The 11,436-nt window shown below is 42.9% G+C and overlaps 1 protein-coding gene across 1 annotated transcript in view; it reads left to right on the top strand.

The window, feature by feature from the left end:
- The window catches only part of Zmynd8 (Zinc finger MYND-type containing 8), a 181,857-nt gene extending 181,440 nt beyond the window's left edge, over positions 1 to 417 (top strand). Inside the window, exon 13 of the mRNA XM_080274703.1 lies at positions 1 to 417. This exon is cut by the window's left edge and continues 508 nt beyond it. Coding sequence (XP_080130829.1) covers positions 1 to 332 — 332 coding nt within the window. The 3' untranslated portion in view covers positions 333 to 417.
- Positions 418 to 11,436: the final 11,019 nt, after the last annotated feature.

Below are 11,436 nucleotides of genomic sequence, written 5' to 3'. Positions count from 1 at the left end.
TCTGTGGCCCTTGTTTGAGAACAAGGTATGGAGAAGATGCCCGTAAAGCCCTCCTGGATCCAGACTGGTGCTGCCCAGTGTGTCGAGGAGTGTGTAATTGTTCACTGTGCCGAAAGGCGTTTGGTCAACAAGCAGTTGGACAGATTGTACAACGCTTGGGTAAAATGGGGTACAGCAGTGTCCGACAGTACCTAGATGCAAAGGGAGTGCATGAAGAGAAAGGTGACTTGGAGAAAGAAAACAAGGATGCAGAGGAGAGCCAAGAACTAGGTGATATGAAAGAGGAGAAAATGGAATTCCATGAAGAGGATGAAAATGTTTTAGACACTTGACAGTGAAGAGGAGGAATCATCTGTTAATGGGCAGAACACTTGTTTACTCCTTTAGTCCAGTGATACATTACAGGTATAATGGTTTCTTCGTGCTACCTCCTGACAGTTTTACTGTGTTTAGGAGAGATTTTTTTGTCCTGGAGGGTTTCATGTAGCTTTAATTATCCCATTCACTGCAATAGGTCCTTAAGAAAGGAATTTTTTTAAAATCTATAATTGGCAAGAGTGTATTGAATAATATATCGCTGGATTCAAGGGTTTAAAAACTATATACCGGTACAGTACCTGTATAGTTTTGTTGAAGTTTTTGTGAGAGTTCCTTTTAATGGTACTGGTATACTGTTGTCTTTTATGATATGTAATTTTGTGCATCATAAATAATTATAATAATCTGGGCTTTTGTTTTTCAAAAGTGACAGTTCTTCCTAAGGAATTCACTAGCACATGTCACTCATTTACACTTTTGCAATTACAAATACCAGAAAACTTGTAGATTAAAAATATATATCATTTGCATAAGTAGTGGGCATAGTATTATACCACTGAACTCGACTTGTTCTTGACGATATTAATACGAATTAATTAATCTGTAATGTAAGTACTGTAATTTTTTTTTTTTTTTTTCTTCTTCTAAATCTTCAGTGTTTAACCTTATGTCCTGTTATATATACTTCATCACTTGCATTGTGCATACATGTGTTTATATAAGATTACTGTACTTTGCTTTTAGTTCAGATAAAAACAGTGTTCTCAGACCATTTTGTTCTGCATTCCAGAATGAGCTTTTAGATTATTGTATACTCCTTTAGTGTTATTATTGTATAAACTTACATTATGCAAATGCTTTGAACTGAAAAGTTTATTTGTAGGGTTGCTGTGCAAAACTATAATGTATATGGTGAAGGTTCCCATGGGAAGCAGCATTGTAATAGGCAGTGTACAAGGAATGGCATACTGTTCATTGCATGATAACAGTGGTGATTATGTGAATTTCAGCATTCCTCATGTACCAAGTTTTGGGTTATATTGTGCTGTCACCCATCCATCCATGGAAGATTTAATACTGATTTCCAGTACAGCTTAATCTTTAAAGATAAGAGTAACACAGGGACTTCATATCCCATAGTTCTTGGTGGCATTGACTGGTGTACAGTTAATTCTGATACTAGTGATATTTGGAATATCATCTAAAACTGTAGAATTTGCTTGACTTCCATTCTCAGAATAAGATTTGCATTCTGAACTTGGCTACTCCATTATACGATTCCTATGTTGATTGAATGTTCTGTGCTTGAAAATCAAGTACTCCTGTCTTAAACTGCAGGAGTGGTAGTTCTTTACCACTCCTTTGTAGCTGTAGGGAATCTAGACTGTTCACTGCTGATCACCACCATGATTGTAGAAGCCGGGTATGCAAGTTTAGTGGTTTGAAGCTCTAGTTGTGCAGTGTGTATATATATATATATATATATATATATATATATATATATATATATATATATATATTATATATATATATAGACTTTATCGGATACGTTTATGTGAAGCTGCAGAATGCGGTGAAGTTTTTGGGCATATCAGATACAGCCAGGATTCCGGAGGCTTTAATGATGAGTGAATGGAAGCATGGCCCATTGGGTTGGGCAAAATTGGGCTGTCTGGACGTTGCTGCTCCTCTCCCTACCCAAAGGTGGGGAAGGAGGTCCGGATGATGATGATATATACACAGTAAAAGTCCTCTACTCCGGCCACCAATAATCCGAAAATCCCAATACTCCAAATTTGTCAAGGCAAAATTTTTCAAAAATTTCTGGCCTTTTTTCGAATTTTTCTGGGCTTAATCTAAGGATTTATCTGGCTTGCTCTCGGCCTTAGATATACAGTCGCCTTCATGAGTCCTGATACACATGTATTCGCGTTGTCCACTGTTGTGTCTGCTGCTGATAGGATGTTGAACTATTTCACATGCTACCCGGTCAAACTATGTTCAGTGTATCAGGCAGTAAGCGCAAAAGTTCCACATTCCAAAAACAGTAATCTCGACAGTAGACAACACACCCACATGTGTATTGAGACTCATGAAAGCGACACCTGCCTGCAACTATTCATCAGCACATCCATGCATTTGTGGTGAGTAAAACAGTAACCCATATCATTAATTTCTAAGTGTGTATTTGATGATCATGAACACTCATGATCACTAATTTCAGCCCAGGGATGCCCCCTTCCTACCCCTATTTACCCAGGGAAGATGGGAGGGGGGGACGAAACGAGCTCCACCCGCCACTACCCCAGCTCCCAACCCTCCCCCATCCCCCTACCCCTCTCAGCCCCCCACTCATCATTTTTAACTGGCAGTTACATCTCAGGCCAACCTCACACAGTACTTTACACTCATAGTCACATTACTAATACACAAACAAAACACTAGGATATGTAAAACGTAACTATGAACACGCTGCAGCAAGAAATTAATGCATTATAACGTTGACAGTAAAACAAAAAAGTTAACAACGACCATCCTAGGCCTCATGCGTTGGGTGTTTGCGTGCGTACGTGTCTGTGCCTGCGTGTTTGGGTGTGTCTGTGTGTGTGTGTATTTGCAAAGCATGAGGTCTGAGGTTCGTTTCGTTTCGTTTTTAAAGGCTCCAACATGCTTGCATGTGTTGGCCTTGGTCACCTAATGGCGGCTCTCCACGCTGCATGATCCATTGCAGCCTCCCTGTTCAGTCCCTTAACCCTAAGGTCACACTTAATGACCTCGTCCCATGTCTTTCTCGGTCTACCCCTCACAACCCCACCCCCAATATTAACACTTCTCACCTTCCTCACCCAATTATCATCCCCCATCCTCTCCACATGTCCAAACCACCTCAATCTACCTCTCCTCATCACAACACGAATACACTCCAGTCCCATCCTACCTCTCAACTCTTCCATTGTAAACCCAGCCCCTCCAGGCCTTGGACACAGGGACGCACTGCACATCCACCTAATCATTGTCATTTCTGTACGTCTGAGCCGGCGAATGTCTTCCTCCTTCACTGCCCAGGTCTCACTGCCATACAGCATTACACTCCTAACACATGCTGCATACAAAGACCCCTTAGCACGTAGGGAGAGCCCTCTCAATGTCAGGAGAGGCAAGAGCTCCCTGAACTTCTTCCAACCACTTCTCACCCTAGCCACAGAGCTAGCTCCAGCCCCACCTCCAGCACACAACATGTCTCCCAAATAACAAAACTCTTCCACACACTCAAGAGATTCACCAGCAAGTTCAATCCTTTCACGTCTGACGATCTCCACCTGCTCACCCCGGCACGCCGTACACATAAAATCAGCATTATCTCGCAGTCTACCTCTGATACCACTACATCTCTTATGCACCCATTTATCACACACACTGCACAAGATGGAATTACTTCCCACGCCCTTGTGGCAAACTGCACATGGCCACTCTCCCTCGTCTTTGACAGTACCGCCACCAACCCTAGATATCATCACTTTTGTTTTATCTGCATTTACCCTGAAACCCTTTTGCCCCATACCATCTCTCCACTTCCTAAACCTTTCCTCTGCCTCCCTTTCATTCTCTGCAATCAACACCAAATCATCAGCATACAACAACTCCCACGGGAGTCCATTTCTAAAGTCACGTGAAAGGGCTTCAAGTACCATGATAAACAACATGGGACTCAAGACTGACCCCTGATGCACACCAAGATTCACGGAAAGCTCATCACTCAAATCTCCATTCACTCTCACCTGGGTGTGAGCACCCACATACATGGCCATAACCACCCTAACCAGCCACTCCTCCAAGCCAAGCTTTCTCATTGCCCACTTCACCACCTCTCTAGGGACTCTGTCAAAGGCCTTTTCCAAATCAACAAAAACAAAATAAAGATCCCTTCTCCTACCAATATATTTTTCCTGAAGCTGTCGAACAATGAATATGACATCAGTGGTCCCCCTACCTGGCATAAACCCAAACTGCATCTCATCAATATTCACTCTTTCTCTAATCATACCTTCTAAAACTCTCTCCATTACCTTCATTATCTGATCTAAAAGCTTTATACCTCTATAATTTCCTCTTTCCAGGGCATCACCCTTCCCTTTATACACATTTACAATTATACTCTTCAGCCAATCATCTGGGACAACACACTCATAAATAATCCTGTTTATCAGGTCAGTGACTAAACTCACCCCTATATCGCCTGAGGCCTTCAACATTTCGGCAGTCAACCCAGACACACCTGCTGCCTTCCCCACCCTCATCCTGCCTATTGCCTCACTCACAGTAGCAGTATCAATCAAAGGCCAAGGGCCAGACACTGGATCTGCTGGCTCCAAACCTTCCCTGTCCCAGTCAAACTCCTCATTCAACAACCGGTTATGATGCTCTCTCCATGCATCTTTAATATCCTCACTGTTCACCACTACCCTTCCTTCATCATTCTTCACACACTGCTCACCTATGATATCCCGATTATCCCTCTTCACCTGACCTGCCACCCTAAATATATTTTTCCTTTCCCCATGATTTAGGTTATCAAGTAATTGTCTCTGTGACTCAGACTTTGCCCTGTATACCTCTCTCCTAGCCCTACGCTTGGCAGCCAAATATTCCTCTTTGCTACCACCCTTCTTCCATTCCCGGAAAAGCCTTCTTTTCTCCTTAATTGCAGCTTCTACACCCTCATCCCACCACCAAGTTACTTTATGTCTTGGTGGTCCTCTTGTCCAGCCGCATGTTACATCAGTAACTCTCAAGAAATTGTTCTTGAGGGCTCTGTACTGTTCATTAACGCCTCTGTCTACAGCTCCCTGTTCAGCCACCACTCTCCTCAACTTGCTATAGAAGGCATCCCTTACTACTTGGTTTTTCAGCTTCCATATTTTCCTCCTAGGTACATAAGTCCTCTTTTTCATCACTTGTTCTTTAAGCACCATATCACAAATCAATAGTTTGTGCTGCTGCACACACTCCTCACTTCCTATAACTTTAACATCCCTCACTAACCTCCGATCGGCCCTCCTAACCAGAAAATAATCTATCTGACTGCTATTTCCCCCAGACTCATACGTAATTAACCTACTGTCTCTTTTCCTAAAATATGTGTTGCACACAATCATGTCCGTTGCCTCCCCAAACTCGAGTTGTTAATGTTGTTAATGTTTTTGTTTTACTGTCAACGCCACAATGCATTAATTTCTTGCTGCAGCGTGTTCATAGTTTTTTTTATATACTTTTAACATATCCTAGCGTTCTGTGTTTGTATTAGTAACGGGACCAAGAGTGTTAAGCATGAAATCAGTGTTAGATATAACAGCCAGTTACGAATGACAGGTGAGGTGAGGGGATGGGTAGGGATAACGGGGAGGGTCGGGAGCTGGGGTAGTGTCGGATGGAGCTCGTTTCATCCCCCCTTCCCCTGTTCCCTGGGTATACAGGGGTAGGAAGGGGGCACTCCTGGGCAGGTATTAGTGATCGTGAGTGCACATATGTCTAATGTTTTCAAAGGTTCCCTCACAATTATCCGAAAAAAACATTAGTCCGAAAGACCCTCGGTCCCTTGCCATTGGGATTACAAAACTTTTACTGTACAGTATAGGTATATATCATCATCATCATCATTATTCGGACCTCCTTTCCTACCATAGGGCAGGGTGAGGAGTAACAATGTCCACACAGGCCAAATCTGCCCAGTCTAGTGGGACACACTTCCATTCACTCATCATTCAAGCCCCCGGAATCCTGGCTCTATCAGATACGTCAGAAACATTCACCACGTTCTGTAGCTTCACATAAACGTATTCAATAGAGTCAATTCTGACGCTGCCACGTTAAAATGGGGTGCCAAATCCCTGATTACACACTTCTCCTCACATCATTCGTCCAGCCAGCTCGATCTCTTGTCAGTTCCCTAGCCTCACCAACTTCCGAGCCACTCTTCCTCACACACTCGTCCACCATATCTCTTCAGCGTCTTCTTGGCCTAGCTCGCCTTCCCCATCCTTCAAATTTGCTCAGAAATATCTTTTTCACCACTATTATTATCCATTCTCTTCACATGACCATACCATCTCAGTACACTCTCTTTGATTCTGGTGTCCACCGACTTCCTCACTCCACATCTTTCACGAATCACATTATTTTGTATTCTATCCACCATCCGTACTCCATATACATTCCTCATCAGTTCCATCTTGGCTGCTGTGACTCCTGACTTTTCATTTTCATGCAACACCATAGTCTCGCATCTATATGTTAAAGTTGGCACTAACACTCCTTCATGTAAACCTTGTGCAGCTGCAACACTCACGCCTGTGTTTGTTATCAAGGCCTTCATTACACCAGCTACTTTTCTTCCTACTGTACTTTCCACTTCTTTTGCCCATTTTCCTCTTTTCTGTCACTGTACCCAGGTATTTAAACTCTCACCAATTCCAGTCTCTCTCCATTCACTAACATCGCATTGGAAGTCACCTTCTCTCGCAATAACCATTACTTTACTCTTTCTGCATTTACTCTCAAGGCACAATGCTCACAGACATCAGCAGAACTCTACAGTAGCCTACCAAGTTCTTGTCCAGTATTTGCAAGTACAGGGAGGTCCTGAAGATACGAGCAGTTAGGTTCCATTTGGCATAGTCATATAATGAATACCGTAAGACCTCACTATAACGGACTAATTGGGGTCAAAGCCATTCCAAAAAAAGCAAAATTCCAATAAAAGCGACATCTGGACTTCCCCCTCCTAACCTGGACTTTTTCCGATTTATCAGACATTAGTCCGAATCTCACCAATAGTTTTTAAACTTTTCACTACCACTGCAGTACTCTTCTGTATTATACCTTTACTACAATAATCAAATGGTATAATATATATGTTAATACTGTACTTTACATTGATAGACATGTCTTTCATTTATCTTATTGTGGTGAACATGGCTGAAGTGGTCAGGTAGTCTGGACTGCTTCTGGCTTTATCGGACTTTTTCCGATATATAAGAATTTAGTCCGGTAGCTCACTGATGATAGGAGAGGAAAGAATACTGTACCTATATACAGTACTTTAATTCCATGCATGTCATAAATGGTGACTGATAGAATTAGGGGCCAGATCTGACATTCATCCTTCGATTTCTGACCTTTTTCCATTTAGTATCTATGGTTGTAGGGAAAATTATGTCATTGCACACCGCCTTTGGAAATTGAAACTTGTGACTTTCAACGTCCAAACTCTTGCTAGTGAAGCTAACTTAGCTATTCTTCTTGAAGAACTGAGGTATGTAAGTTGGGGTGTCGTAGATCTTAGCGAGATCAGAATACCAGGTGGTACAGTCACAGAATTGTCTAATGGTCATATATTGTGCTAGAGGCAGAGGCAAACAAGAAAAGAAGGGGAGGTGTACCATGAGCCCCGGGATGGGATGGAGCTCGGATCTGTGCTAGAGGGTACAGGGCATTGCAGTTCCAAGGCTGCTGCTTCCACCCAATAGAGAGAGGCCTGAACCTGGGAGTAGTGCCCCAGGAGGCAGCCCTATCAATGGGTGAATAATGGTGGGGCAGTTACAGTGCCAAGGCACGCTTGGAGGGTGTCCCTGTAGCAGTCTTGGCAGGGAGCCGCAAAGCCACTGCCATAGCCACTGGTCATGGCTAGTGGGCTATGGGTCCTAGGTCCCATGCCTGGACTTTGGTCTATGCTGGTGAAAGGGGCCTGTGGTCTGTCTCTCCCCTTTACTTTGTACCAATTATGACAGAAAAATCAGAGCAAGCCTGAGGAAACTAAATCACCCAAGGGAATCAGAGTGGCATCTTGGAAAGTGGGCAGTTTGAGGGGTAGAGCAGGGGAAGTGATTGAGGCATTGAGTAGGGGGATGGATGTTGGATGTGTGCAGGAGGTTAGCTACAGGGGAGGATCCAAAGTGATTGCCGGGAGGGATTGTTGATACAAGATATTTTGGCAGAGTAGGGCAGATGGATATGGTGATATGGGGTTGTTGGCTAAGGAGAAATGGGTGGAATGTCATGAATTTATTGAGAGTGAGTGGAAGGATAATAGTAAGGAAAATTTTGTTCGGTGGGGTCACGTTTTCATTAATATCTAATACCTGTATGCTCCACAGGCTGGATTGAATAATTTAGAAGGTAGATATGGGGGATGATGAAATTGTAGTTTTGGGTGGGGACTACAATGATCTTGTAGGTGAAGCTGCTTAAGGATATGAAGCAGTAGAGTTGGCTCCTTGAGAAGCTCGGCAGCTGCCCTGTGGCTACCCATAAATTTGACACCATTGTAAAGAGAGAGATGGATGGGGTATTGGTGGGGAGGAGGCTGGGTATGAGGGGGGGGAGAGGGACCAGTCTCTTAATTGCTCTTTCCCCATCTCTCTCTCTCTCTCTCTCTCACTATTTAGTTTTTCCTGGCTGTTTGAAAAATACTTGCTGCCTAGCCCAGTTGTTCGTGTCCAGACTAGCAGTTTTTAATGAAATGTTGATAGAGAGAGAGAGAGAGAGAGAGAGAGCTGATTCATTAACTTTTCTCTGTACACTTTAGATACATCTTAATTTGTCACTCCTTTTCTTTAAAATGCTTTTCAGTTACACTTTATTTTCTTTTTATTTTCTTTGCATCAAAGATATTTTCATTCATATTCCATCCCAGTATTTTTGTTTCATGAATACTGTATTTTGTTAACACACACACAGACACACACAAACATACATATATGATATACTGTATATATATATATATTTATATCCCTACGTGTCAAGTGGGGTTGGTGGAGGATTAGTGCCCCTCCCTGTAAAACAATTAACTCTAAGCCCTTGGCCACCCCGTTTGGGATACATGGCATCTGGCTATGAATGAAATGAATGACTGAAGCTCCTCGATTCCAATAACAGCGAATTTCGGTCTATTGAACTCTGTTATACTGAAGTTTTACTGTTCTTATATAACGAAACACAGCCGTGGCTCAGTGGGTTAGAGCGTTCCGCTCTGACCGAAGGGTCGGAGGATCGAATCCACCCAAGGGTCATTGGTAGACATCAGAAAGGGCATCCGGTCATAAAATGCTACACGCTCCAGTCCAAAAATCCTCTACCCACGGGCAATGCCTTAGCCCTTTGGGGATACCTGGCGTAAAACCAAATTATTATTGATTTTTTTAAATGACTAATGGTAAAATATTGGTTGGGTTCAAGGACCCCACCAAAGGTGAGTTTTCAAGCTAAAATATACGATACCAGATGCAACAAACATATCTATATTACTGAACTGTGTGGAGAAAGCAACCTGAAAGAGCAAATAGTATGCAAATAACATGACTACACCTTAATTAAACATATAAAACATGCATAACACTCATCTGTAGGTGGTAATGTTGTGTTGGAGGTGGGAAGCTGGCAGTCACCAGCTGAGCAGTCGTGCCAGATTCCCAAACCCATATTATTGTACCTGCCATGTTAAAATTATCTCTTTTTGATCAGAATTATCACACTCATAAACAAAGGCATTTCATCACATAAATTGGTTATTATTGTGGAATTAATATATTTATATGTGGAGTTAGTAATTAACATTATTGAATTTGTTTAACTGTTAATTACCTACCAGATTATAATACTGGTTATTGTAAGAGTTACTAAATCCTACTGTTGTACTAGTTTTACAGTAGACTTGTTAATTTTGCAGTCCCTAATGTATTTTTCAGATTATGAAATTATGAAAGTTATCACATTATCGCGAGCATGCTATCGCATATCGCAAAGAGTGCCAAAATATTGCATTTTGTGATAATTACTGCACATCTGGCAACACTGCAGCTGAGCAGTCCCACCATTTCTATCCGAGGTTGAGAGAAAATGGCAGTAGTAGTAGTAGTAGTAGTTGTTCCCTAGGCAGTCTGGCCGAACAGCCGCGAGTCCCTTAGGAAGGCCATGGCCGAGATCGGGCTTTCCCACAGAGCTCTCAAAAAGTGTATGTTGTGTTGTTGGCATAGGTGATTGTGTGTAAAGCAGTCTTCCATAATGTGCTTAATAATTAAGTATGGGGTGCTGTGTTGCATCCTGGACAGGCATCAGCAACAGAGTCATCCAGCTTCTTCTGGCAGCTTAAGAGGGCTGGATGGTGCCCACATCTCAGCCTGGCCAGGTGGACCTTGTCCTCACGAGGGAGATAAGATTCAGAAGGGTGGATGTCAGGAGGCCATGCATGCAGCTGTGTGTTGTCTTTAAGTGACTGAATGGAACGGTGAGCGATCTGAGTGTGGATATGCTTCTGCAAGTTGGTCTGAGGTGGGTGAAGGGGGAGAGATGACAGTATTTGTGTATGGTATCGTGTGCTGGGTGTTGTTTTGATGTTCCTTGGTGTGGGTGGATGTGCTGCCATGTAATATAGTGGGTGTTGCTCCCAACTCACACACCCCTCTCTCACATACCTCTCCACCCCATCCCTCCATCTCATCTTCGGCCTCCACCTCACTCACATACAGTCTCTTCGTCAGTCTTTCACCCTCCATCCTCTCCACATGGCCAAACCACCTCAGTGTTTTCCTCCTAACGCTTCCTATCGCATCCACATCCACACCACAATGCTCCTTTATATCCTCATTTGTCAGCCTCTCTCTCCATGTGACACCACAGGCTCCTGTTAAATAACTCATTTCCACTGCTCTTACTCTTGACTTCTGTCCTTCCAACAACGTCCAAGCTTCACTTCCATACGTTAGAGTTGATATCACAATACTGTCATGTAGTAACTTTTTCACTTCCATGCTCATGTCCCTGTTTCTTTTCACTGCCTTCAAGGAACCAGCAACCTTTCTTCCCTGCTGTACCCTTTCAAGCACTTCACTCTCCAAACCTCCATCCTTACTCATCACACTACCCAAGTACTTAAACGTACTCTCATTTTCAACCATCCAACCTCACTGTACATTCGCTGACTTCACCTCTCTCAAAGACCATCGTTTTACTCTTCCCTACATTCACCTTTAGATTTCATTTCTTACACACACTCCCAAACTCATCCATCAAGCCCTGCAGCTCCCCTTTGTCTTCACTCAACAACACAGTATTCATCTGCAA

The sequence above is a fragment of the Coenobita brevimanus genome, chromosome 59, assembly GCF_032717465.1.
Source record: "Coenobita brevimanus isolate Jiangsu-jjx chromosome 59, ASM3271746v2, whole genome shotgun sequence".
NCBI classification, from domain to species: domain Eukaryota; kingdom Metazoa; phylum Arthropoda; class Malacostraca; order Decapoda; family Coenobitidae; genus Coenobita; species Coenobita brevimanus.
The sequence above is the reverse complement of the archived record's forward strand: the minus strand, read 5'-3'. Positions and strand labels throughout refer to the sequence as shown.